Source organism: Saccopteryx bilineata, chromosome 7 (genome assembly GCF_036850765.1).
Source record: "Saccopteryx bilineata isolate mSacBil1 chromosome 7, mSacBil1_pri_phased_curated, whole genome shotgun sequence".
NCBI lineage: Eukaryota > Metazoa > Chordata > Mammalia > Chiroptera > Emballonuridae > Saccopteryx > Saccopteryx bilineata.
The window spans coordinates 462750-489727 of NC_089496.1; the positions used below are offsets into that span (position 1 = coordinate 462750).

A 26978-nucleotide genomic window follows, 5' to 3' on the forward strand; every position below is an offset into this window, starting at 1 on the left:
GGATAACAGCAGGAAGTAACTCCAGAAGATGGCTGATCCGAGACAAACCTCCTTGCTGAACCCCATACCCTTTCCTTCCCCCACCTCTTTTTCTTTTTATCATACCACAGTGTTGAGAAATGGTAGATATATGAATTTACCAGAAATTCCAACTGCCCCTTGGTTGTTCCACCTGGCTGCCTAACCTCACCCTTACTTACTAAAAATTGCCCCTGAGGCAGAAGAGTTCCAGGAAGCTGATCAACCACCCCAAGGAGGAGCATTCCAGAAAGCCAAAGCCATAAATCCGCAGGAGGGGACATACCAGAACTTCTGACTCAGTATCCCCTCAGGCTCTCCCAAACCCTATAAAAATTCACCCCCTAGTCTGTACCGGTGCCCTTCTTCCTGGAGAAGTGCCCAGCAGGGTTCTTTTCTTCCTTTCAATAAAGCCTATTACTCTGGTCTTTTTGGACTCCCATGGATTTCAACACTACTGTTAAGTGCCACCGGAGGAAAAACACAACCAATACACAAATTAGTTGCAATAATCACACAGGCAACTTATTACTCACAAATCCTTTTGGCATGCCTGAGTACAGCTTAAGGGGGCCCGGTTGGTCAAATAAGTTTGTAAATATGATATATATATGTTCACTCACTTATAATTTGCATTGGGTGTGGGGACAGGCTGTAAGCAGGCAGGGTCGTTATAGCCTAAGGCTTAGTTTTAAAACTAAGTCACTTTCCCACCCTAAGTGACCTTGTATCAGAGACTTCCTAATTTGTATATTGGATTAAAGGTTTTGATTTCTACATTATAAAATGGGGCAGAGGAGCCATGCTGGAGGAGAGCAGAGAAAGGCCATGTGGAAGAGAGGAGAAACAGCCAAGATGGCGGAGTGCTGAAGGAGGAACCAGTTTGTGCAGAGTTTGTGCAGAGAGGAGATGGGGAACAGAGGCAAATAAGGCTGGTGAGGTAGAAATCTTTGACTCTAGGAAACTCGGACAAATCAGTGGCTTTGGGAGCCCTGAATGGAAAGGGAAGTGTTTTCCCACTGTGTGTATTTCTTGCCCGCTGGGTACAAACTAGAATTAAAGTTAAATGGCCCATCAGTTTTTTTCTCTGTTGTTTCATTACTGTCTGTCTGAATCAAATGTGAACCTCATGGGCCAGGCGGCTGTGATGGTGGCCATGGCTACTGGCCTTACAGGCCTCATCAGTGTGCTCCTCTCAGCTGAGAGCCGCGTGGAGACAGTCCACATCAATGTTGGAGTCTGGACGACTGCTGCAGCATGGGGCCCCTCAGCTTTAGTACCTTTTCTGGCCAATGCGTTCTAACAGGTGTCAATCTACGGGATTGTCACCTCAAATCACCTTTTTGGGAGTTCCTTGCAGGGAATCCCCTCTTATGTTAATCTACTGAAATGTTTACATCAAAACACTTTTTAAGATGTTCTTTTACAAAGTTAATGTAAATAACACCAAGCCACTTCTTATCTATGTGTAACTTCACACACATACTAACTGGGCCCTGCTTGTAAGTCAGAGTCTATTTATCACATTACAGAGTTATGGCACCAAGCCACTATATTAATTCCTATCCAAATGGCATAACTTTATTTCATTTTAACAATTATTTTTAATATAATTTTAATTACTTTTATATATCTTCCATCTGTTTATATTTTTATTTATTTAATTACTATAACCTTATATTACTACAACATAAAGGCAAAAAAAAAAAAAGCAGGGGAGGGGGGCAGAGAGCACCTAGCCAAACCAGTTTTACAGAAGTGAAACAGGCTTTTCTAAACTAAGGTTATCCTTGAAACAAACTAGGGAATGACTGCTCAGAGAAGAATTTTACAAAACGAAGAAGGATGTGCTCGGTTATCTGACTGACCTTTTACAAAGTCTGTTGAGGCACCATCTTGCAAAATACTATTTTGATTGCTTTACTAAGCCCAGATACAGCTGGGAACACTTATGGCCTAATATGGTTTTACACAACTCTTTTCATTTACTCATCTGCAAATCTTGCAAAACTCATTCTATGGTCAGGGTTTTGGTGTTACTGCACTGCTCTTACTTAGTTTTTAATCAAATCCTTGATTCAGTTTCATCGCTATTGTCTGGATAATTGTATATTGCCCTCTGATTGCCATTAATTTAATAGAGTTTACCCTTTCTCGAACAAACCTTGTTATAAAATTGATCAAACATGATCCTAATATAAGACAAGACAATATTAAAGTAAGAAGACCAGTCGCCAAAGACAATAGGGTTGTTAGCCAGGGTGACCTGTTGTAAGGTACCAGAAAACTGAAATTTTATATTGATATTCTGGGAGGAAAAGTTAGGTTTTCCTATCAGGCTTTTCTGTCCCATCTTTCCTTTAGGGAGGGGAGGGAGAAGAATGTAGAAATTTCTGGCTTGCAAGAAAAATAGGTTATTCAGTTTTAAATCTAAAACAAAGGTTAACCTAGAGCAGTGGTTCTCAACCTTTCTAATGCCGTGACCCCGCAATACAGTTTCTCATGTTGCGGTGACCCCAAACCAAAAAATAATTTTGGTGGCTACTTCATAACTGTAATTTTGCTACAGTTATCTGTTGGGCAGATAGAATGTATTATGCTCACTTTGTTAAAGATGACGCTGCCCACATGGAGGTCGTTGCCCAGGTGATATTAATGTGTGTTGGGGGCAGGCAGGATCATTGTAGCCTGAGGCTTGGTTTTGGGATTAAGCCTTTCCCACCTTTTTGATGTAGGGCGGTACAATCCAATCATGCCTCAGAGAAGTGACTTTGTATTAGAGACTTCCCTGTTTTGTATATTGGATTAAAGGTTTGGATTTCTACACTATAAAATGGGGGCAGAACAAGAGCTTGCTCTCTTAGTTCCTGGGATGATTAGCATGAGAGAGCAGAGGGAGCAGAGCAGAGAGCAGAAAAAGGAGAAGCAGCCAAGATGGCAGAGTGCTGAGTGAGATGCCAGTTTGTGCAGAGTTTGTATCTGGGATAAGGAAGGAGATGGGAAACAGAGGAGAATAAGGCTGGTGAGCTAGAAACCTTTGATTCTAGGAAACTCAGATAAGTCAGTGGCTTTGTGAGCACTGAATGTGAGTGGGTTTTGGAGCCCAGTGTGTATTTTTTACTTGCCCGCCGGGTGCAAGCTAGAATTAAAGACTATGGTCCACCAGTTTGTGGCTCCGTTGTTTCTTTACCTACTGTCCGTATCCAATGTGAACCTGCATGGGCCGGGCTGCTCTGATGGTGGCCCTGGCCTCTGGCTTTACAGTTATGATTCGGAATGTAAATACCTGATATGCATTATGTATTCTCATTGCCTGGCCGCCTCCTAGGCTTCTGTCCTCCGGCGCTTGCTGCACCCGCCCACTGATGACATCAGCAAGTGCCGGACACACATAATGCACTGCTATGGACGAGCAGCCGCGCTGCTATGGACTGTGGAGCATTCCCCCCACTTCCCCCGCCCCTTAGGCCCCGGACAGATGATGCAATCACGTCTGCGCATGACTGCAGGCATTTAGTTTGGAACGCACGTCCATAACGGCGTGCGTTCAAGCTGAGTAGCACTGCTGCAGATGGTAGCGTGGCTTCTCAGTGGCTAAAGCCATTGGAAATATGTATTTTTCAATGGCTTTAGGGGACCCCTGTGTTTTGGTCGTTCAACCCCCGCCAGGGTCGTGACCCACAGGTTGAGAACTGCTGACCTAGAAACTTCTTCTCTTTCAATAGGAGGCAGAATTTACATACCACCTTGCATCTTTTCCCTTTCTGAAATCTTGAGGGCAAAATACCTCTAGGCTAGTGAGGGAAGATGAACCCTGAAAGATTTGTAAACATCTTTGATTGTGTTACTTTAAAGGTCTTAATGTTTCTGTGTGTCCCCTAAACAAATGTTGCCAGCTCATACCATGATGTCATGCTCTCCTCCGCCCCTGTGTGAGCAAGGGTATATAAACAGCCTCTGAACTATTTTTGGGACTGCATGATTTGGGCTTACAGATTCCTCATATCAGCCATATGCAGCTGGCATATAATAAATTTCCTCCTCTAATAAAACTCTTCAAAATTTATCCTGACTGGGTGTCTCTACATGAAATCAATGAAATGAGGTACAGTGCCTTTCAGAATCTGGGGTGCGGTACTTTATAACAACCAATTAAACATTCTCTGAAACCAGTTTTCCTACTGTTCAAATTCTTTTCTTTTTTTCTATGTTTTTCCTGACCACAGGTAGACTTTCCTTAATTATTTTAGAATTATTAGCATAGAAACAACAAGTTTCTCCTAATGCTGCACATAAGCCACCTTCTTAAGGGAAAAGTAAATCTAAGCCTTTTCTATTTTGTAAAACTATTTCCTCTACACAAATAAACTTGAGGCATACATATACTAGAATATATAATAGAGGTTTATTCTGTTCCCTAAACCTGTTTATTCCCTTTGTACAAACCTCCTACAACCTGCACAAACCTTCTGCAACTTACATAAACCCTCAACTTTCTTATCTGTTCAGAAATAACAAGCTTTTATAACAACTTACTTTCTCCTTTTTTTCTTTTAATAGCACCTCTGTTTCAGTAGAACCCAAGCTCTACGTCAATCAGGCACCCCCAATTCAACTTCTCCACATAGTGGGACACTCCAGTCTAAAAGCAGGGCTGGCAGCCTCTTGGAGACTACTCTTGAGGGGGCTATGGGGATTCTATTTACACTGGAAAACAAATTTTTTTCATTTTCTGTAGCGTGAGGTTTTAACAGTTTCTATATATTTCTGCATCACTGATTCCAAATCTGAAACCCATTTTTCAGTGCATGTTCTAGTTTTTATGCAATTTTAATTTCATTTTGTTACAGTTAATGGCATGCATTGGTTTTTAAACTGGAGTTAAAGGGCAACGACTCTTGGATTGAACATAACCACAAGGCAATTAATGTTTTACAAACATCACTTTTACATAAGTGTAGTTTTTTTTAAAGGTAAAAAATTATTATCTGATAAAAAACACCCTCTTATTTTGTTTTAAGATTGAATCATGGCTTCTTCGAGTAGGTGTAAATGTAAGAATAGTCCTGACACCTTCTGTTATATATGTGGTTGTTATGCACTTAACATCAAAGGCACCATATTTCATCATTTGTGACACGTGCATAAATTGCCTATTTTCAAGTTCCCCTTGGCGATCAAGACAAGAATTAGGCTCCTCCTATTGTGTGTCATAATTGTGAGGAAATGCTTCGTGACTGGACAACAGGAAAACACAAAGGAATGCCTTTTGGTATTCCCATGGTTTGGCGTGAACCTAAGGACCACAGCAGTGACTGTTATTTCTGTCTGATCCATATAAAGGGTATCAGCAAGAAACAATAGCATACAATCACATATCCTAATATTCCTTCAGCAATATGACCTATCCCATACTCTGAGACACTCCCGGTTTCAGTTTTCAATGGTTTTATTTCTTCTAAGAATGAAGAAAGTGAACATGGTGATTGAGTATATTTTGATAAGATGCATGAGGAAATGGTTATAGAATCTGAAGGGTCTTCTTCTGATGCCAAGCAATCATTAACCCCTCAGCAGTTTAGCCAACCCAAATTGAATGACTAAGTAAGAGATTTGGGCCTATCAAAGAAAGCAGCTGAGTTATTAGCCTCCAGGCTTCAAGAAAAGAATGTACTTCACCCATCAGCTAAAGTATCCCATTTCAGGAAGCGTGCACAGATTTTTGTAGACTTTTTTTCCAAAGACAAACACTTTGTTTACTGTCATGATATCAGTAGTCTTCTCAGCCAGCTAGGTATTACCACTTACAGCCCAACAGAATGGTGGCTATTTCTTGACAGCTCTAAATAGAGTCTGATATGTGTTCTCCTACACAACGGTAATGTGGGTTTTTTTTAAAGATTTTATTTATTCATTATAGAGGGGGGGGAGGAGCAGGAAGCATCAACTCCCATATGTGCCTTGACCAGGCAAGCCCAGGGTTTTGAACAGGCAACCTCAGCATTTCCAGGTTGATGCTTTATCCACTGCGCTACTACAGGTCAGGCCACAACGGTAATGTTTTTATGCACCGGTTCCAATTGGTTACTCAACTCATCTGCGAGAAGATTATAATGACATAAAAATTGTCCTCGACTTACTGAAGTATGAGGAGCATAACTGGATCATTTGTGTGGATCTTAAAATAGTTAATTTCCTGCTAGGACAACAGAGAGGTTTCACAAAGTATCCTTGCTTTCTGTGTTTATGGGACAGCTGAGCTCAGGAGAAACACTGGACACAGAAGGAGTGGCCGAAATGTGAAGCTCTGGAAGTAGGGATGCAAAATATTGTGAATGAACCTGTAGTTAATCGAGACAGGATCATTTTCCCCCCACTTCAATCAAACTTGGCTTAATGAAGCAGTTTGTTCAGGCTTTGAATAGAGAAAGTGAATGCTTTCAACATTATTTCTGCTTTCCTGCCTTGTCTTTTGAGAAGATAAAATCAGGTGTATTTGATGGACCTCAAATTTGAACCCTCATATGTGACGAAGAATTTGCCAGGAAGATGAATAAGGAGGAGAAAGCAGCATGGCAGTCTTTCATGGCAGTTACAAAGAACTTCCTTGGCAACAAAAAAGCAGAAAACTATGAACTTCTGGTTCAAAGGATGCTGTTGGCTTTCCGCGACTATGGATGTAACATGAGCATTAAGATTCACTTCCTGAACATTCACCTTGATAAAGTTTCCCGAAAATCTTGGAGCTGTTAGTGATAAACAGACTACTGATGGAGCATGAAATGAGATTGTCCTCAACAAGTACACAAATGCAAGAGCTACAAACACAAATTTTTGCCTGAATAAAATTTAAATAAGTTTTGTGCAAATTTTATGATTAAAATAAGTGTTTTAATATGTTCTGTTTTGAAATTGTAGACAAATTCTGATGCAATCATATCTTTTAGTGTATTAGTGTATTTATTGCATTATATAAATTATTATATTTTCACAAAGATGATGCCCATGAAGACATTCTACTTCATTATGTTAACCTAAATGTTGAAAATTTTACAATAAGATGAAAACCTAAAATCTTGAATTGCAAAAAAAATTGTAGCTTACAGAGAAAAACTAATGTCAGATTTGAGACCAGCACACTCAACTTAGGTAAGAACAAGTGTTTTTGTGGATGCAACAAAAATTTTGTTTCCCAGTGTTGTCAGTGCTGAGACCAACTGCCACCAGAGGAAAGATAGGACCAACACACAAGTTAGTTGCAAGAATCACACAGGCAGTTAATTACTCACAGATCCTTTTAGTGTGCCTGGATACAGCTTAAAGGGGCCCCATCAGCATGCTCCTCTTGGCTGTGTATGGTCAGAGCATCGTGGAGACAGTCCAGGTCAACATTGGAGTCTGGGCGACTACTGCAGCAGGGGGCCCCTCAGCTTTAGTACCTTTTCTGGCCAATGCCTTCTAACAGATGTCAATCTACAGGATTATCACTTCAAACCACCTTTTTGGGAGTTCCTTGCAGGGAGCCCTTTTTATGTTAATCTACTAAAATGTTACATCAAGTCACTTTTATGATGTTCCTAGGGAAGTTTCTTGTTTATGTTAACTTACAGAGTTATGATATCAAGCCACTTCTTATCTATGTATAACTTCACACACACACTAACTGGGCCCTGCACAAAAGGCAGAGTCTGTTTATCCTATCTGTACACACTATATTAATTTATACACAGATGGCATAACTTTATTTAATTTCCTTAATTGCTTTTAGTATTACATCTTGATTATTTTTATATATTTTCCATATTTTTCTATATTTGCATATAATTACTATAACCCTATATTACTGCAACAATCTCTATACCCTATACCTTTTATTATTAAAACTATACAATTCCTTTTTAAGTAATCAGAACTCTTAATTTTTAAAGATCTCAACCTTCAGTGACTACCAAGCTAGCAACAATAAATTCTCCTTTAAAATATGCTTCCTTTTGGAGTTGTCTTCTTTTCTAAGTAGCCTATTGGACACATGGCTAATATTTACAGGTTATTTTATAGAGGTAGCTATGAACATATATATATATTTATTTACCTTGTAGCTTCTCTCCCAGTGAAGGCACCTACACTCTTTTCTGTATGACTTATAGCAGCACATGTATTAAACCTTAAGATGACTTGTTCTGGCTTTTCTTTAATCTTAGTTTCCCTCCCTTCTCAAAGTTCAATTATAAAGAGTTCCATGGCAAGGTTCCTCTGGCTTTTGTCATACATAGAAGAGCCAGCTTTTGGTTTGTGACTGGAGCAGGGCATGTCAGCCTTCTCACGGTAGGTTTATAGATGTTGGTGGGATCTGTCTGTACCATCCACGAGGGGTCTCTAAGGGAGCTTAGGGAGAAAAGGTGTTGCCCTGCCTAATACAATTTTTCTTTTTATTTATTCATTTTAGAGGAGAGAGAGAGAGAGAGAGAGAGAGAAGGGGGAGGAGCAGGAAGCATCAACTTCCATATGTGCCTTGACCAGGCAAGCCCAGGGTTTTGAACTGGCGACCTCAGCATTTCAGGTCGACGCTTTATCCACTGCGCCACCACAGGTCAGGCTACAATTTTTTATACAGGGTGAACTCTGCCTGTTAGGGAGTGCATTGTGTTTGCAAAATAGCAAAGGGGAGGAGATTGACTCAGTTTTCGCCTGTTTCTTTTTTTTTTTTTTTTTTTTTTTTTTGGTATTTTTTCTGAAGCTGGAAACGGGGAGGCAGTCAGACAGACTCCTGCATGCGCCTGACTGGGATTCAACCGGCACACCCACCAGGGGGCGATGCTCTGCCCATTATGGGCGTCGCTCTGTCGTGACCAGAGCCATTCTAGCGCCTGGGGCAGAGGCCAAGAAGCCATCCCCAGTGCCCGGGCCATCTTTTGCTCCAATGGAGCCTTGGCTGCAGGAGGGGTAGAGGGAGGCAGAGAGAGGAAGGAGAGGGGGGGTGGAGAAGCAGATGGGCACCTCTCTTGTGTGCCCTGGCCGGGAATCGAACCCAGGACTTCTGCAAGCCAGACCCACACTCTACCGCTGAGCCAACCAGCAAGGGCCATCACCTGTTTCTAAAATGAATTTAGTCAGGACTTCTTTCAGAGTTCAGTTTACTCTTTCAACCTGTTCTGAACTCTGAGGCCTGTAAGCACAATGTAATTTCCAATTAATATTGAGTGCCTTTTCTACTAGCTGTGAGATCTTGGACACAAATGCAGGCCCATTATCAGACCCAAATCTTGGAATAATTTCATACAGCAATTTCTTTTCTTTTCTTTTTTATAAATAAATTTTTATTTTAATGGGGTGACATCAACAAATCAGGGTACATACATTCAAAGAAAACATTTCCAGGTTATCTTGTCATTTAGTTCTGCTGCATACCCATCACCCGAAGAGAGATCATCCTCCGCCACCCTCCATTCAGTTCTCTCTGTACTCCTCCCCTTCCCCCTCTCCCTCCATCCCTCCCCCCACTCCCCGTAACCACCACACTCCTGTCCATGCCTCTTTGTCTCGCTTTTATGTCCCACCAATGTATCCTGCAGTTCCTGTTTTTTTCTGATTCGCTTATTTCACCCCACACAATGCTACCAAGACTCAACTATTCCGCTGTAAGTGATCTGATGTCATCATTTCTCCTAGTTGAATAGTATACCATGGTGTATATGTGCCCCATCTTCTTCATCCAGTCCTCTATTTTTTTTTTACAGTGATTAAAAGCCTTTAAGCAAACTCTTGGCCAATACAGCAAGAATCCATAAAAGAGTAGTGTCCTTAACATGTTCACCAAGTCCAAGTTGGCCCCATCACCATGCCAAATCCCTGAAAAATGCAACCCAACCACAGTTCAGTCTGTTAGGAGCTGTCACAGGGAGTAGGAGTCCAGGAAAGTTCCTCACAGGAAAAGTCCGCATGGCACTGGAATTGCCATTCTATACTTTGCAGCTCATGTCCAAGTCCCAATGACCACTGCTTCTAGTTGGTAATGATTCAGGTAGACTGGAGAAAGCCATTTTCAGCATGCGTGGATATGGAGCTTCTGTTCTCCTCTGCCTGGAAAGTTGAGACCAGGTTGCTTTTCCCTGGAGCTCTGTGACTGTGGCATGGTAAAGAGAACCTTGGGATACACTAAGCTGGGTGGCAAAGGTAAATTCATAATACAAGTTGGCAAAAGGAGGAAAGAGAGCTCTAAATTAGGAGTAGGTCTGAACCTGAAATATGAGTGGGGCATTGAGGTAGGAGGGATAAAGGAAACACTATATATTAAGCAAAGCAGCAGAAAATAGGACTATCAACACCCACAACAGAGATCTTCAAGGGAAGAATAAAAAACCTGACTATTCAGGCAAAACATAGTTAAGTGGCCCTTGTGCAAATGAGATCAGTTTACCTGCTTCTTGGAAGAAATACCCTAGACTCGTCCACAGTGTCGTAGATGGGGCCAACGGCCCTGGGCACCTTCAGCCTTCAGTGGCAAACCCCAGCTTTCTGGGCAAGGTTAGGTCATAGGTGGCTGGAGCAGGGCTGGAAGAAACTGAACCTCCCTTAGAGGAGCGAGGGGGAAACCCACCTTCCAGTGTCCCTGTTTCCTCACAGCAGAGGCGTGTAGGCCTGGCATGCTTAAGCTCAATGACCTTCCTTTCCACTATTGAAGCAGGACCCAGATGGCATCCTATGAGACCACTTTGGGGCATTGGAGCCTTTAAGGGTGTATTCTAAAAGCTGGTAGTTCCCCTGATCTCTATTGGGCTTTTTCTGCCTCTAGGTATCTTAAAAGCCATTCTCAGAAGATCTCACTGAGGGGTTTGAGGATCCCCATCCACCTATATAAATCTTTTCCATATATCTGGAGCTATTTGGAAAAAGACAAAACAGTGTTATTAGCTAGATCTAAAAAAGAAGGTAGTAGTTTGCAGGCGAAAAAGATTTGGTGTCTCCTGTTCATCAGCATTCAAAAGAAATGTAAATTTTTTTTAAGTAAAAAGCATGATATGGTAGACCCGTCGGAGTCATTGTCCTGGTGTGCAGGATTTCCAGGTTCGATTCCTGGCCAGAGCATACAGGAGAAGCACCCATCTACCTCTGAACCCCTCCCCCTCTCCTTCCTCTTCGTCTCTCTCCTCCCGCCCGCAGCCAAGGCTCCACCAGAGCAAAGCCACTCCGGGCAATAAGGATGGCCCCATGGCCTCCGCCCCAGTCGCTAGAATGGCTCCGGTTGCAACAGAGCAACACCCCAGATGGGCAGAGCATTCCTCCCTGGTAGGCATGCCAGGTGGATCCCGGTCAGGCGCATGCAGGAGTCTGTCTGATTGCCTCCCCATCTCCATCCTCAGAAAAATACAGAAAATAAATAAATAAAAGAAAAAATACTAAAAAAAAAGGGGGGGGGCTCTCCCTTGTGCTAAAGCTCCAGGGAGCATGGAGTGAGCTTGAGTATGTCCTATGAAACATGGAGCTCTATGTTGACATATAAGTCTTTGAAGAAGGAGGAACTGCTGAAATAGTTTATCAGCATTTGTCCCTAAGACAGCAGTCTTTATAGTGGGAACACTATACGTAAATATTTGCTGTCTGTCTATAGATTAAGGGGGGAATGTGGCACATGCTGAAAAGCCATGATCTTTGTGCCCCTCCCCTCCCCCAACCCCCTCCCTCTCCTCCCCCCACCCTGTAACCCCAACACTGTTGTTCATGTCTCTGAGTCTCATCTTTATGTCCCACATATGTATGGAATCATATAGTTCTTAGTTTTTTCTGATTTACTTCTTTCACTCAGTATAATGTTATCAAGGCCCATCCATGTTGTAGTAAAAGATCCTATGTCATCATTTCTTATGGCTGAGTAGTATTCCATAGTATATATATACCAAAGCTTTTTAATCCACTCATCCTCTGATGGACACTTGGGCTGTTTCTAAATCTTTGCTATTGTGAACAATGCTGCCATAAACATAGGGGTGCATTTCTTCTTTTCAAACAGTGCTATGGTGTTCTTGGGGTATACTCCTAACAGTGGTATACCTGGGTCAAAAGGCAGTTCAATTTTTAATTTCTTGAGGAATCTCCATACTGTTTTCCACAGTGGCTGCACCAGTCTGCATTCCCACCAGCAGTGCAGGAGGGTTCCCTTTTCTCCACATCCTCCCCAGCACTTATTCTGTGTTGTTTTATTGATGAGCGCCATTCTGACTGGTGTGAGGTGATATCTCATTGTGGTTTTAATTTGCATTTCTCTAATCATTAGTGATGTTGAACATTTTTTCATATGCCTATTGGCCATCTGTGTGTCCTCTTTGGAGAAGTGTCTATTCATTTCTTTTGCCCATTTTTGGATTGGATTGTTTGTCTTCCTGGTATTCAGTTTTATAATAAATTTTGGATATTAACCCCTTATCAGACGCTATGTCAAATATATTCTCCCATTGTGTAGTTTGTCTTTTTATTCTGCTCTTATTGTCTTTAGCTGTGCAGAAGCTTTTTAGTTTAATAAAGTCCCATTTGTTTATCCTGTCTTTTTTTTTCACTTGCTTGTGGAGACAAATCAGCAAATATATTGCTGCGAGAGATGTCAGAGAGCTTACTGCCTATGTTTTCTTCTAAGATACTTATGGTTTCACGGCTTACATTCAAGTCTTTTATCCATTTTGAGTTTATTTTTGTGAGTGGTGTAAGTTGGTGGTCTAGTTTCATTTTTTTGCAGGTAGCTGTCCAGTTTTCCCAACACCATTTGTTGAAGAGGCTGTCTTTACTCCATTGTATTGTCTTACCTCCTTTGTCAAATATCAGTTGTCCATAGAGCTGTGGGTTTATTTCTGGGTTCTCTGTTCTGTTCCATTGATCTATGTGCCTGTTCTTATGCCAGTACCATGCTGTTTTGAGTACAATGGCCTTATAATATAACTTGATGTCTGGAAGTGTGATACCACCCACTTTTTTCTTCCTTTTCAAGATTGCTGAGGCTATTCGTGTTCTTTTTGGTTCCATATAAATTTTTGGAATATGTGTTCTATGTCTTTGAAGTAAGTCATTGGTATTTTAATTGGTATTGCATTGAATTTATAAATTGCTTTGGGTAATATAGACATTTTAATGATGTTTATTCTTCCTAACCATGAGCACGGTATATGCCTCCACTTATTCATAATTCCCTGATTTCTTTTATCAATGTTTTATAATTTTCCGAGTACAAGTCTTTAATCTCCTTGGTTAGATTTATTCCTAGGTACTTTATTTTTTTGGTTGCAATGGTAAAGGGGATTGATTCCTTGATTTCTCTTTCTGACAGTTCATTATTAGTGTATAAAAATGCCTCTGATTTCTGAGTATTGATTTTATATCCTGCCACCTTGCCAAATTCATTTATCAGGTCTAGTAGTTTTTTGACTGAGACTTCAGGGTTTTCTATATACAATATCATGTCATCTGCAAATAATGATAGTTTTACTTCTTCTTTTCCAATTTGGATGCCTTTTATTTCTTTTTCTTGTCTGATTGCTGTGGCTAGGACTTCCAGAACTATGTTGAATAAGAGTGGTGAAAGGGGGCACCCCTGCCTTGTTCCTGATCTTAAGTGGATTGCTTTTAATTTTTGCCCATTGCGTATGATATTGGCTGTGGGTTTGTCCTAGATGGCCTTTATCATGTTGAGGTATGTTCCCTGTATTCCCACTTTGCTGAGAGTTTTGATCATGAATGGGTGCTGGACTTTATCAAATGCTTTTTCTGCATCTATTGAAATTATCATGTGGTTTTTCTCCTTTCTTTTGTTTATGTGATGAATCACATTGATTGATTTGCGAATATTGTACCAGCCTTGCCTCTCAAGAATAAATCCTACTTGATCATGGTGTATGATTTTTTCCATATATTGCTGGATCTGGTTTGCTAATATTTTGTTGAGGATTTTTGCATCTAAGTTTATCAGGGATTTTGGCCTATAATTTTCTTTTTTTGTGTTGTCTTTGCCTGGTTTTGGAATCAGAATTATGCTCGCCTCATAGAAGGAGTTTGGAAGTCTTCCTTCCTCTTGAATTTTTTGAAATAGCTTGAGAAGGATAGGAGTTAGTTCTTCTTTGAATATTTGGTAGAATTCGCTTGTGAAGCCATCAGGCCCAGGACTTTTCTTTTTTGGGAGTTTTTTGATAGCTGTTTCTATCTCATTTGTTGTAATTGGTCTGTTTAGGTTTTCTGATTCTTCCAGATTGATCTTTGGAAGATTATATGTTTCAAGGAATTTTTCCATTTCATCTAGGTTGTCTAGTTTTTTGGCGTGCAGTTCTTCATAGTATTTTCTTACAATATTTTGTATTTCTGTTGTGTCAGTTGTTATTTCTCCACTCTTGTTTCTAATTTTATTTATTTGAGTCCTCTCTCTTTTTTTCTTGGTGAGTCTCGTTAAAGGTTCATCAATCTTGTTTACCTTTTCAAAGAACCAGCTCCTGGTTTCATTGATCCTCTGTATTGTTTCTTTAGCCTCTATGTCATTTACTTCTGCTCTGATATTTATTATTTCCTTCCTTCTACTAGCTCTGGGCTTTACTTGCTGTTCTTTTTCTAGTTCTTTTAGATGCAGGGTTAAGTTGTTTATTTGAGCTTTTTCTAGCTTCTTGAGGTATGCCTGTAATGCTATAAACTTCCCTCTCAGGACTGCTTATACTGTGTCCCATAAATTTTGAGTTGATGTATGCTCATTATCGTTTGTTCTTGGAATTTTTAAATTTCTTCTTTGATTTCAATGTTAACCCATTCATTGTTTAATAAAGTGCTATTTAGTTTCCAAGTGTGTGAATGTTTTTCAATTTTTCTATTGTGGTTGATTTCTAGTTTAATGCCATTGTGATCAGAGAAAGTGCTTGATATGATTTCTATCTTCTTAAATTTGTTGAGCCTGCTTTTGTGCCCTAACATGTGGTCTATTCTAGAGAATGTACCATGAGCGCTTGAGAAGAATGTATATTCTGTTGTTTTAGGGTGAAAGTTCTGAAGATATCTATTAAATCAAGTTGATCTAATATGTCCTTTAAGTCTGCTGTTTCTTTGTTAATTTTTTTTCTTGAGGATCTATCTAATGATGTTAATGGGGTATTGAAATCCCCTACTATTATAGTATTGCTGTTGATCTCGCCCTTTAAGTCCATCAAAGTCTGCTTTATATATTTAGGTGCTCCTATATTAGGTGCGTAGATATTTATAATGGTTATATCTTCCTTTTGGATTGCTCCCTTTATCATTATGTAGTGACCTTCTTTATCTCTAACTATGGTCTTTGTTTTAAAGTCCATTTTGTCTGATATAAGTATTGCTACCCCAGCTTTTTTTTCATTTCCATTTGAGTGAAATATTTTTTTCCATCCTTTTATCTTCAGTCTGTGTGCATCTTTTGATATAAGGTGTGTCTCTTATAGACAGCATATGTATGGGTCCTGTTTTCTTATCCACGCAGCTATGCTATGTCTCTTGATTGGATCATTTAATCCATCAACATTTAAAGTTATGACTGATATTTAATTGTTTATTGCCATTTTATTCTTTAAAACTGTATTTCTCTTTTGCTATATTCTTTTTTTCCTTTGATCTGTTTACAACAGGTCTCTTAGCATTTCTTGCAGCCTTGATTTGGTTGCAGTGAAATCCTTGAGTTTTGTTTTTTTTTTTTTTTTTTGTCTGTAAAGCTTTTTATTTCTCCTTCAATTTTAAATGATAGCCTTGCTGGATAAAGTAGTCTTGGTTGTAGGTTCTTGGTCTCCATTACTTTGAATATTTCTTGCCATTCCCTTCTGGCCTCAAGTGTTTCTGTTGAGAAGTCAGAAGTCATCCATATGGGGGCTCCTTTGTAGGTGATAGTCTTTTTTTCTCTAGCAGCTTTTAATATTTTCTCTTTATCATTTAGCTTTGGTATTTTAATTATGATGTGTCTTGGTGTTGGTTTCTTTGGGTTTCTCCTTAATGGAGTTCTCTGTGCTTCCTGAACATGTGAAATGTTTTCCTGCCTTAATTGGGGGAAGTTTTCCGCTATAATATGTTTGAACAAAGCCTCTATCCCTTGTTCTTTCTCTTCTTCTTCAGGAATTCCTATGATGCGGATGTTATTTCTCTTCATGTTGTCACAGAGCTCTCTTAGAGTTTCCTCAGACTTTTTGAGTTTCTTTTCTTTTTTCTGCTCTGCTTCCGTGCCTTTATTTATTGTGTCCTCTAACTCACTGATTCAATTCTCTGCTTCATCCATCCTGCTTTTAATTCCTTCCATTGTATTCTTTATTTCAGATATTGTATTTGTCATTTCTGACTGATTCTTTTTTATTATTTCAATGTCCTTTTTTATATTTGTTATCTCTTTGTTTAGGTTTCATAATGGCCATCTATGGTTGTTCTAATATCTTTGAGCATCCTAACAATCGTTATTTTAAACTCTGCATCTGGTAATTTGGTTATATCTGATTCACTTAGGTCCTTTTCTGGGGATTCCTCTTGGTTTATTTGTGTTGTATTTCTCTGCCTCCGCATTTTCTCTTCACGGGAGTGGCCGTGATCACGTGCTCGGGTGCACAAGGTTTGGTGGCCTTGGCGTTTGCCCCACCCCTGTGTGTGATGTTATGCTCGGTCCTGAGGGCACTGGCGAGCACCTTTGCTCCGCTGCGGGTCTCCCTGTTTCCAAGCTTTTGCCCTGCCCTTGCAGGAGGATCCCACTCAAGGAACAGCTGCTAGCCTTGGCTCTACTGCCGAGCAGGGCTGCGTGCCCAAGCTCAGCTCAGTAGCGGAATTCTGCCTCTTCTGGGCTTTTGGCTCCACCGCCGCAGGAGGAGTCGGCTACCAAATCAGATCACAAGCCTGGGATGCACTGGGGAGGCAGGGCTGTGCTCCTCTGCCCTTGCTCCGGGGCTGGTCTCCACCCTTTCCGGGATTCCCACCCTTCTCCCGGAGGCTGGATTACAGGCTGCCGGCAGCTGAGTTTGACCGCTTTTGCATGCCCCCTTCTCCCCAGCCGGGCAAGATTGAGCTCACATCTGAGCCCAGTGGTGGCCAGCCGGCTTCCACCCCTGCCAGCAGAACCGAGCTTTTGTCTCCCTCTGTCGCCCGCTCGCCGGTGCGCCCTCAGCCGCGTGGGTGGGGGCGTTGCAGCTCGGACCCTAAGACTCTCTACTGTAGACCTGAAAGCTCCCTTCTTCTATGCGACTCTACTCTGAATGCTGCGGGGGAGCTTGTTTGGCTGCTCTCCTGCTTCCCTTTGCTGGTATTGCTGTTTCTAGGGGAAATATTCACTTCAGCTTTGGGGAGTGACTCGTCCCAGGGGTTAGGGTGGCTATCTCCCAAAATGTTTCTCCCTATGCCTCCTAGATTACACTCTCTTCCTGTTACTGTGGTCCTCTCCTCTCTCCCCCCATCCCCAGGAGCCCCAGGTGATTGTTTTTGAGAGAGATGTTCTGTGCGGTCCCTTTAAGAAGGATCCTGGGTCTGAGAAATCAGACTCTCTCACAAACAGTATGCTGACTTGTTTCCAGCTAAATACTGTCCTTACACCTCTTCTGGGCTCTGGGGCTGCAGGCTGGGGCTCTGTTCCTGGGGCTCAGGACCCTTTCCCCTCTGCTAAACTCACTTCCTGCCACGTGAGTCTCTCCCTGCTGCCGTTCTCTCCGAGGAGCTGGGCAGCCCTTTTGCATTTCTGCTTTTCCTACCAGTCTCGGTGTGGCTTCTTCAGTGTTCCTTGGTTGAAGAGTCCTCTTAGTTTAGTCCAAAGTTGGTTTTTCCAGATGATAGTTCATAAAATTAGTTTGTAATCCACTTTGGTTCTGGGAGGTAGATGCTGGTACGTCTGCCTACTCCAGCGCCATCTTGTCTCTCCCATACAGCAATTTCTTAACAACTGTTACTGCAGTCTCATTTCTAGTAGAAAAAGACATCTGAAAAGATGTCATTAAAAACCAATAGGTGCTTATATCCCTGTGCTAATGGCTTTACTTCAGTAAAATCTATCTCCTAATGTTCTCCTCGGAAAGTTCCTCTTTCCCTATTTCTTTTTACAACTTCTCTACTTTGCTTAGCATTCACTTGAGTACAGACTAAACACTTGGACACTATCCTTTCTATAATAGATTCTAAGCCTGGCATAGAGTAATTTTTCTTAAATTCTACTAGCTTAGTTTGGCCTGAGTGGCTTAATGTAGCAGGCTGACAATTTCTCTGCCTAGGGCTGCAAGTAATAAAAGTCTTTGGTCTGGCATTTCTAACTACCCCTCCTCATTCTTAGTCATCCCTTTCCTGCTGGCAAAATCTTCTTCTAATTGGTTGTAAAAAGGAGCCTCTGGCAACAAGGGTTCCAGTAAAGTTACTAAAATTTCTAAAGGCCCTACTGATTTTAGGGCTACTTCTTTGGCTTTTTGATCAGTTGCCAAATTTCCTCTTGCCTCTAGTGAGTCTCCTTTCTGGTGCCCTGGGCAATGAATAAGGGCTGTAGTGTCTGGTAACCAAATGGCTTCTATTAAGGCTAAAATTTCTTCTTTGTTTTTATTGTCCTTACCAGCAGACGTCAGAAATCCTTTCCCTTTATAGAATGCTGCATGAACATGAACAGTAGCAAAAGCATACCTAATGTCAGTGTAAATGTTAACCTTCTTTCCCTTGGCCCAAGTCAATGCCTAGGTGAGAGCAGTAAGTTTTGCCCCCTGAGTCGAGGTCCCGTGGGGCAAGGCTTGGGCCCAGATGACTTTATCAAGAGTCACTACAGCTGCTCCCACATGTCAAACCCTGTCTAAGACAAAACTGCTACCATCTGTGAATAGCTGTTCTTCTACCCCAGCTAGGGATTTATCAGTGAGGTCTGGCCTTGCAGTTTAAACAGAGTCTAGTACCTCAGAGCAGTCATGCAAGGGGATGCTAGGATCCTTGACAGGCATCAGGCTTAATGGGTTGATGGCTGTAAAGACCAAGAAAAGATCAGAATGTTTAAAATAACAGGATGTAGGCAAGGCACTAACAGAACAGGGAACTTAAGTGTACAGGCAGGTCCTGTCCCTGACTGTTAGGAATGCCATGACCAAGGTTGTTCAAGATACTGACTCACTGACCACACAATAACAATATACGTATTTAGGTTGTTCAAGATACTGACTCACTGACCACTTGCAGAATTTTGAAGAATTCCATTCCATATTTGGGTTGTTATGCTACATAAGTATGAATTAGCCAATAGCTAACTGCCACATTTGCTTCTATGAACTGCTTGCTTGCTGAGCTTATAAAAAGACTTAGCTGTAAGTGCTAGGTGCAATTCCCATTGCAACTCCTTGTGAGTACGGTGTCTCTGGACATCAGGGAATTCACCCCTGCAGGTTAAACTAGCCAATCAAGAAACATCTATACTCCTAAAAGTCTCCGACATTTGTTCTCGTATCCGATGCATGCTACAATGGCCTGTGTCTCAACAAACTTAATGCAAGGCTAATCGATGAGCAGAGCCTGATACTGTGTGATTCTAGCATTAGACATCCACCTTTCTGGAGTCCCCTTAAGCAAAGTCTCTACTGCATGTGGGGCTGTCAGGAACAGTTCTTGCCCTATGGTCAATTTATTAGCCTCTCTCACTAGTATGGCAGTGGCTGCTATGGCTCTGAGACAGTTTGGCCATCCAGATGCAACAGGATCTAGCCGCTTGGAGAGGTCAGCAGTAGGCCTGTGCCATGGCCCTAGTGTCTGGGTCAGGACCCCTTTTAAGATTCCTTTGCTCTCATGAATAAAAAGCTGGAAAGGCTTTGTAATGTCGGGCAGGGCCAGGGCAGGAGCCTTAGGGAGGGCATTTTTGAGAGTCTCAAAAACCTCTTGTTCCTTATCTGTCCAAATTATTGTAATTCTTGGGTTCTTGCTGTGCAGGAGTACAAAGGCTTGGCTATCTCTGAAACCTAGGGATCCACAACCTGCAGTATCCAACTTCTCCAAGAAGGGTTGGGATCCGAAGGATATATGGCTGGAGGAGAGAGTACGCTTCCCCACCTCAGTGTGGTAGCCTAGATAGGTTATGTTGGAAGTGCAGAGTTGTGCCTTTTTAGCTGACATTCAGTACCTCAGAGCCTGTTGTGTTTGTAAAAGACCCTCAGTGGCTTTCCGGCAGCTTACCTTTGTTTTTGCAGAAACAAATTTAATGCAAGGTTGATCTGTGTGATAGAAGCAAACCATCTATGTACTATAGAGTGTGCATTCTGGATGCTTCTGGCAGAAGGTGAACAGGTCCTGATGTAATGCCTTGTTAAAGAGGGTTGGTGAATTCTTGAAGTCCTGTGGTAATCTGGTCCAGGTTAGTTGTTCCAAGATGCCTGCTTCTGGGTCACTTCACTTGAAGGCAAAGATGGGCTGATTGACAGTATCTTTTAAATCTAAGACTGTAAAATTTCCTTTCAGTTTTGGACAATCTTTCCTCTAAGCACACTGATTTCTGCTTAACTCAGGCTTTCTTCCTTTTCAGATAACTGACCTTATTATACTTAACAGTAGTTAATTTAGTGTTATCTAGAACTAATACTGAAAACTATATGCATATTCCTGTCTATATTTAATCATTTAACTACAATAATGCTGGTAAAATGGCAGGCTTAAATTTTACACTAGAAACATCTTTGACAAATATACACAAGCAAAGAATAAAGAACAAAACAGATTAAGAAAAAATTCTTTCTATGAAACATCTAGTGAGGAGCCACTGAGCCATTTCACCCGCAGGTGTTGTAAAGTACCAAAGGCTATAGAATTAATATTAATATTTTAAGAGGCTTGGAGAACATTTTATTAATTTGGGTTAAGGTGTGCAGAGAAATTGTGAGAATAGTCTCTGTACTGTGTGATTGGCATAGTTAGAATGGCCCTTGGCATTGTATTGTAAATGCAAGGGGAGGAAAACATGGATTCCCAGACATTCCACCATGCCTGTGGGGAAAAGGGTGAATGGATAGCCAGGTGCAGGGAGAGAAAAACCAAAATAAACCTTTTCTCATAGCAATGAGCCACTTGCGGGCATTTGTCCCCACTGAAACTACCTCTCCTATGTAAATGAGTGTGGTTAATACGTGTGACTCTGGACAGAGAGATGGCAGATAAACAGTAGATAATATAGGAATGCCTTTAATATGTAAAGGGACATCTTTCTACCATTGTGTTCGCTTGTAAATTTTGTTTTCTCCAAAATGATGTATGGCTTGCAAATTGACTGTGGTCCTATCATGTTAAAGGACATATGACTATAACCAATAGTGGTAAGGGGCTCCTAATTGCAATTTTTGCTTCTGTATTTCCCACTTACAAAACTATAAAAACTAAGTAGAACAAAGGGCTAGCGCGCTCTCCCTCAGATTTCTGTTGGAGCTGCCTTGGCCAAGCTAGACAATAAAGCTTTGATGTGTAAACTACGGACCTTATTTCTGTCTTTCATGTTTTGGGTCCCTCTGAATTTGGCTTAACACTAGTAAAATATATTATTTACATATGCACAATATAAACATATTCACATTCATTTTCATAATTATATATTAATAACAAAAACTTTACTTCTGCAAAATACAGTACATCCTTTTTAAAAATGGGGGAAAGGAGGGGTTAAAACAATCTGATGTATGATTGAAGTATTCAACCTACTTTCTGTGGATTGGCAGCTGGGATTCCTCCAGGTGGTTTGTAAAACTGGAGGCTGTTTAGAAATGCAAATGACCCTGACTGACCTGGCTGCTAAAATCTTTTGTCTTAATTACTAGGCTCAGCTTTTGAGCCAAATGTTAAACCTAATCCGGAGAGACCCGAAACATTGAAGACACAAACAAAGTCATCAATTACACATCAAAGCTTTATTGTCTAGCTTGGCCAAGAGGCGGCAACTCCCACAGAGGTCTGAGGGAGAGCGTACTGGCCCTTTGTTCTACTCTACTTAGTTTTTATAGTTTTGTAAGTGGGAAGTACAGAAGCAAAAATTGTAATTAGGAGCCCTTTACCACTATTGGTTATAGTCATATGTCCTTTAACATGATAGGACCATGTTCAATTTGCAAGCCATACATCCTTTTGGAGAAAAAATTTACAAATCGACACATTGGTAGAAAGATGTCTCTTTACATATTAAAAGGCTTTCCTATATTATCTACTGTTTATCTGCCATCTCTCTGTCTAGAGTCACACATGTTAACCACATGCATTTACATAGGAGAGGTAGTTTCTGTGGGGACAAATGCCCACAAGTGGCTCATTGCTATAAGAAAAGGTTTATTTTGGCTTTTCTCTTCCTGCACCTCACTAGCCATTCACCCCTTTCCCCACAGATGTGGTGGAATGTCTGGGGATCCATGTTTTCCTTTCCTTTGCATTTACAATACAATGCCAAGGGCCATCCTGGTTATGCCAATCACACAGTACAGGGACTATTCTCACAATTTCTCTGCACACCTTAATCCAAATTAATAAAATGTTCTCCAAGCCTCTTAAAATATTAATATTAATTGTGTAGTTTTTGGTACCTTACAACACCTGCAGGTAAAGTGGCTCAATGGTTCCTCACCAAGAAGGAGGGTTCGTTGCCCATCATTAATATAGGGTAATTGGTTGGGGTGCCTGGTATTCCCAGTGCCTGAGGGGGAGGTGGCAGGCACCACAGTCTGGTGGGTGAGGAGCCGCTGCACCGCGTGGACCCTGCCAGGCCGAATACTATGGAGGTGGCACAGCTCTGGCTGCCACTTTGACTTCCTGCTTATGCTCTGTTTCAGCCCAGCCACCCCACCCCACCCCACCCCACAGGCAGGTGTACATGGATCACAGGGACAATGGCCTGGTGACAGTATTCTAGACTGCCTCTGCTTTCTCTGGGTCAAGTAATTCTTGACTTGGCCAGTCTGCTCTAAAAGTTGGCCACTTTAATTTACAGAGAGTTTTCAACGTACCATTAGACAACTTTTTTATTATAATTATTAGAAAATTTAATTTTTTTCCCAAAGTTGGAAACGGGGAGGCAGTCAGACAGACTCCCGCATATGCCCCACTGGGATCCACCTGGCATGCCCACCAGGGGGCGATGCTCTGCCCATCTGGGGTGTTGCTCTGCCACAACTAGAGCCATCCTCAGCACCCGGGCCAACTTTGCTTCAATGGAACCTTGGCTGCGGGAGGGGAAGAGAGAGACAGAGAGGAAGGAGAGGGGGAGAGGTGGAGAAGCAGATGAGCACTTCTCCTGTGTGCCCTGGCTGGGCATCAAACCTGGGACTCCTGCACGCCAGGCTGATGCTCTACCACTGATCCAAGCAGCCAGGGCAGAAAATCTAATTTTGAAATTCTTAAGCATACACTCAAGAGGAGTTTGACTGTTATTTTGCCCTTCCCCTGTTGTTACAAATAATATTAGCACAAATGAGCTTCCTAAAATCATGAAAGGGATCAAAAATTGAGGTTTGTGCCAGTTTTCTAAAAACAACCCCATTGGGTTGTACTCTGGAGAACTAAAGGGCAGAGAGCTCTCAGACAAAGTTTGATGTACAAAGGAAGGGGATGCCCCATGAGGAGCCACAAACTGGAAACTCAAGCACAGGCATGTAAGCTCCTTATTCACACAATATTCACTCAGGGATTTTGGTGTAGAGAGAGAATAAGAAAGCAAAAGCGAAAAATGAGATCTCTCCAGGAGCAAAATCAAACAGGGACCCTTGAAAATAAAGATCCTCTAGGATAGTTTGTAAAAATAAATGAAAGTGACAGAAAAAGCAGAGGATAAACAAGCGAATCCAAACATGTCTCAGGAAGCTCAAGGTGGAACTTAACTTTGTCCCTGCAAATGTCTTCTCAAGAGCATGCAAACTCTCCACCAACACCTTGGCCCTGGAGAGCCTATTGTGTGAGTGCAATTGCATCCAATCCTTGATCACAATAGTTACAGACGGCAAGCCACAAACAAATTACAAATTGAGCAAATTGCAAATTTGCTCTACAACCCTCTGTAGACTTTCCTAATGACACCAAATGGGTGGATGGGCATGCCGATTGTCTGCGGCTGACTCAGCCAGCCCAGAAAAGGCCAGCGGGGCCCTGGAATGTCTCAGGTGGTGCCTCCCCTGCTGGGTTTTTATTCCCGGCAGTCAGACCAAGGAGGTTGGTGTCCTTGCTTGTGTGTGGCAAAGACAAATGAGAGGACATGATCTCACTGGGGCCTCCAAAATGTTATATCTGGACAGGGAGGAAACAAACTCTTTCACTACAAGATTAAATGGTCAAATTAAGGAGTCTTTATTTTTAAGCCAGTGACCGCATGGGGACTATAGATACTCAAATCATGCGGCCCCGAACAAACTCAGCGGTTTGCTTTTAAAGGCAAAAAAAAAAAGAAGCAGGGTAGGGGGATGGTGAGCACCTAGCCAAAGCAGTTTTACAGAAGTGAAACAGGCTTTCCTAAGCTACAGTTATCTTTGGAACAATCTAGGGAGTGACTGCTCAGAGAAGAATTTTACAAAAAGAAGGATGTGCTTAGTTATCTGACTGACCTTTGACAAAGTCTGTTGAGGCAGCATCTTGCAAAATACTATCCTGAGGGCTTTACTAAGCCCGGATATAGCTGGGAACATTTATGGCCTAACATTATGGTTTTACACAACTCTTTTCATTTACTTATCTGCAAATCTTGCAAAACTCGTTCTATGGTCAGGGTTTTGGTGTTACCGCACTTCAGTATGTGACCTGACTGGGAATCAAACCTGCAACCTTAGTGTATCAGGCTAATACTCTAACCAACTGAGCTGCACATCCAAGGCTGGTTCTCTTGAAGTGATTATTTGGGCTAACATCTGACAAATGAGAAGGAGTTACCCAGAAAGTGGTGGGAATGGGGAAGACAAACTATAAGGGCAGGAGGGGTAGCATTTCAGGTAGAAGTAACAGGTTGTTCAAAGAGCATTTGAAGTATAGAAAGAAGGAAGTTGTGGTTGGAGCTAGCTGAGCAAGGCAGAGTGGCATGAGACACCTGATAAGGTAAGGAGAGATGCTTTCTTTCATCTTGGATCCCTGCCTGACAAAACGAGTTCAGGAATGTTTTAATCTGAGAACCAGATCCTGAACTATTCAATATGATGACTCCTCTCTCTCTTGCAGCCACCATGCTATAAGAAGCCCAAGACACATGGGGAGGGCCATGTGACTTGATTCCACTGAGCCCCCAGCTCACAACCAGCAGCAAGGGCCAGCCACATGGGTGAGTATCTCAGACATCAGCCTAATCAAGCCTTCAGATGACTACAGTTCCAGTCAGCACCTGGCTGTACCCTCATTAGATAAGAATTACCCAGCTAAGTCCAGTTAATTGAAGGAACTGTACAGGATCCTAAAAATCACTGCTTTCAGCCAATTGATAACTAGAGTAAACAATATCCTTTCTTATTTCCAGACCTTATAATGGACTTTCACTTACTGTAACCCTCTTGATCTTCAAAAATATCCCTTTAGACTACAGTGTCTTGGTTGGCACCTGGTTCACCATTGTACTCCAACACCTCTATCAATTCCTGGCATATGGAAAGTCCTCAATAAAAATATCAGTTAAGTGAAAAAAAAGAGAGAGAGATTTTTGCTCTTAAAAATGATTAAAAGATTTTCACGGAGCACCTTCTGCAACTCTTGTCCTTTGTTCCATTTGGAACATCTGATAGCAAGGTGAAAGAGCTCTGCCCTTGGATTCTGGAAAAATCAGAATATCAAACAGAAAAGCAGGAATGAACACAGATATGTGCAAGAGGCAAAGATACATGATGAAATATTGTCACCTGGATTCTTTCAAAAGAGTCAGTTTGAGTCATAATAAAAACTGACCTTTGAATTGGAACGTGAACATTTTCACTTTCTCCACTGGGCGATTATGTTTGAACGTAACTTATTGACTGTTGCTTGGCGCATAGAGAAGCACCTAGGTTCTCCAGTCAGAAAATCCCAGGTACTCTTTTGGCTTCAGTTTTGTTAATGTGTATGATACTCTGGGCAAGTTATTTATTTTCTTTAAGCCTTTATTTCTTCATTTGCAATTCAGGGATTTCAGTAGCTACATCTTTGGATTACTTGAATACTAAATATATATATATATATATATATAAATATATATATATATATATTAGATTTTTATGTATTTATTCATTTTTAGAGAGAGAGAGAGAGAAGGGGGGAGGAGCAGGAAGCATAAACTTTTATATGTGCCTTGACCAGGCAAGCCCAGGGTTTCAAACCAGCAACCTCAGTAGTCCAGGTTGATGCTTTATCTACCGTAACACCCACAGGTCAGGCTTGAGTACTAAATATTATAATAAAGTTTTTAGCATGCTTCTCGATACACAGAATATAAGCAAAAATATATATTGATTCCTTTCACTTTGTATTTTTCTTGCTCTTCTGGTCTACCAATTCTCTTGCATAAAAAGGAAGTTTTATTTTGTGTTTATTCATTTAGCAATAATCTTGTCCCTGCTGGACTGGGTACTGGAAACATGATGATAAGACAAGAAGCTCACAGTTTAGGGGACAAGAAATACCTTTAGTAATATATATTTGGAACCGTGATGCAAGACTTCTTGAGGAGCCAATAAGACAGTTGCCACTTCTGAGAGTAGTTTGAGGGTTAAAAAATCTCCCTGGAGAACTGAGTATCTACTTATCATATGGGCAGTAGAAAAAGAATAGCAAAGTGGAGAGCAGTATAGAAAGTCTGGAAGGCTAGAATTCAGTGTTTTGGCATGGTCAGCATTTCAGGTGTTGTGTATGGGAAGGACTGAGTGCTAGGCACCACAGGGATGAATTTGGAAGGGCAAGTAGAATCTGAGCCTGAAAGGCCTGATGTACCAGGACAGATTTATTTTTATTCTTATAGTGGTTTATTTGAAATAGTGAGAGTATTGAGATATCCCTTACTTCAGAATGTCCACATTCCTAAAATTGTATGTATGGTG

The 26978-nt window shown here is 41.4% G+C and overlaps 1 protein-coding gene across 3 annotated transcripts in view; it reads left to right on the plus strand.

Moving 5' to 3' along the window:
* The window catches only part of ABCB4 (ATP binding cassette subfamily B member 4), a 237629-nt gene that overhangs the window by 113688 nt on the left and 96963 nt on the right, over nt 1-26978 (plus strand). For 2 of the 3 annotated variants that reach the window (XM_066240430.1, XM_066240434.1), the window contains exon 1: nt 25876-25975. The exons of the other annotated variant lie outside the window; for it this stretch is intronic. In XM_066240430.1, the coding sequence (XP_066096527.1) occupies nt 25901-25975 (75 nt within the window). In that variant the 5' untranslated portion in view covers nt 25876-25900. Of the gene's footprint in view, nt 1-25875; nt 25976-26978 lie in introns of those variants that run through there. 3 annotated transcript variants of the gene reach the window in all.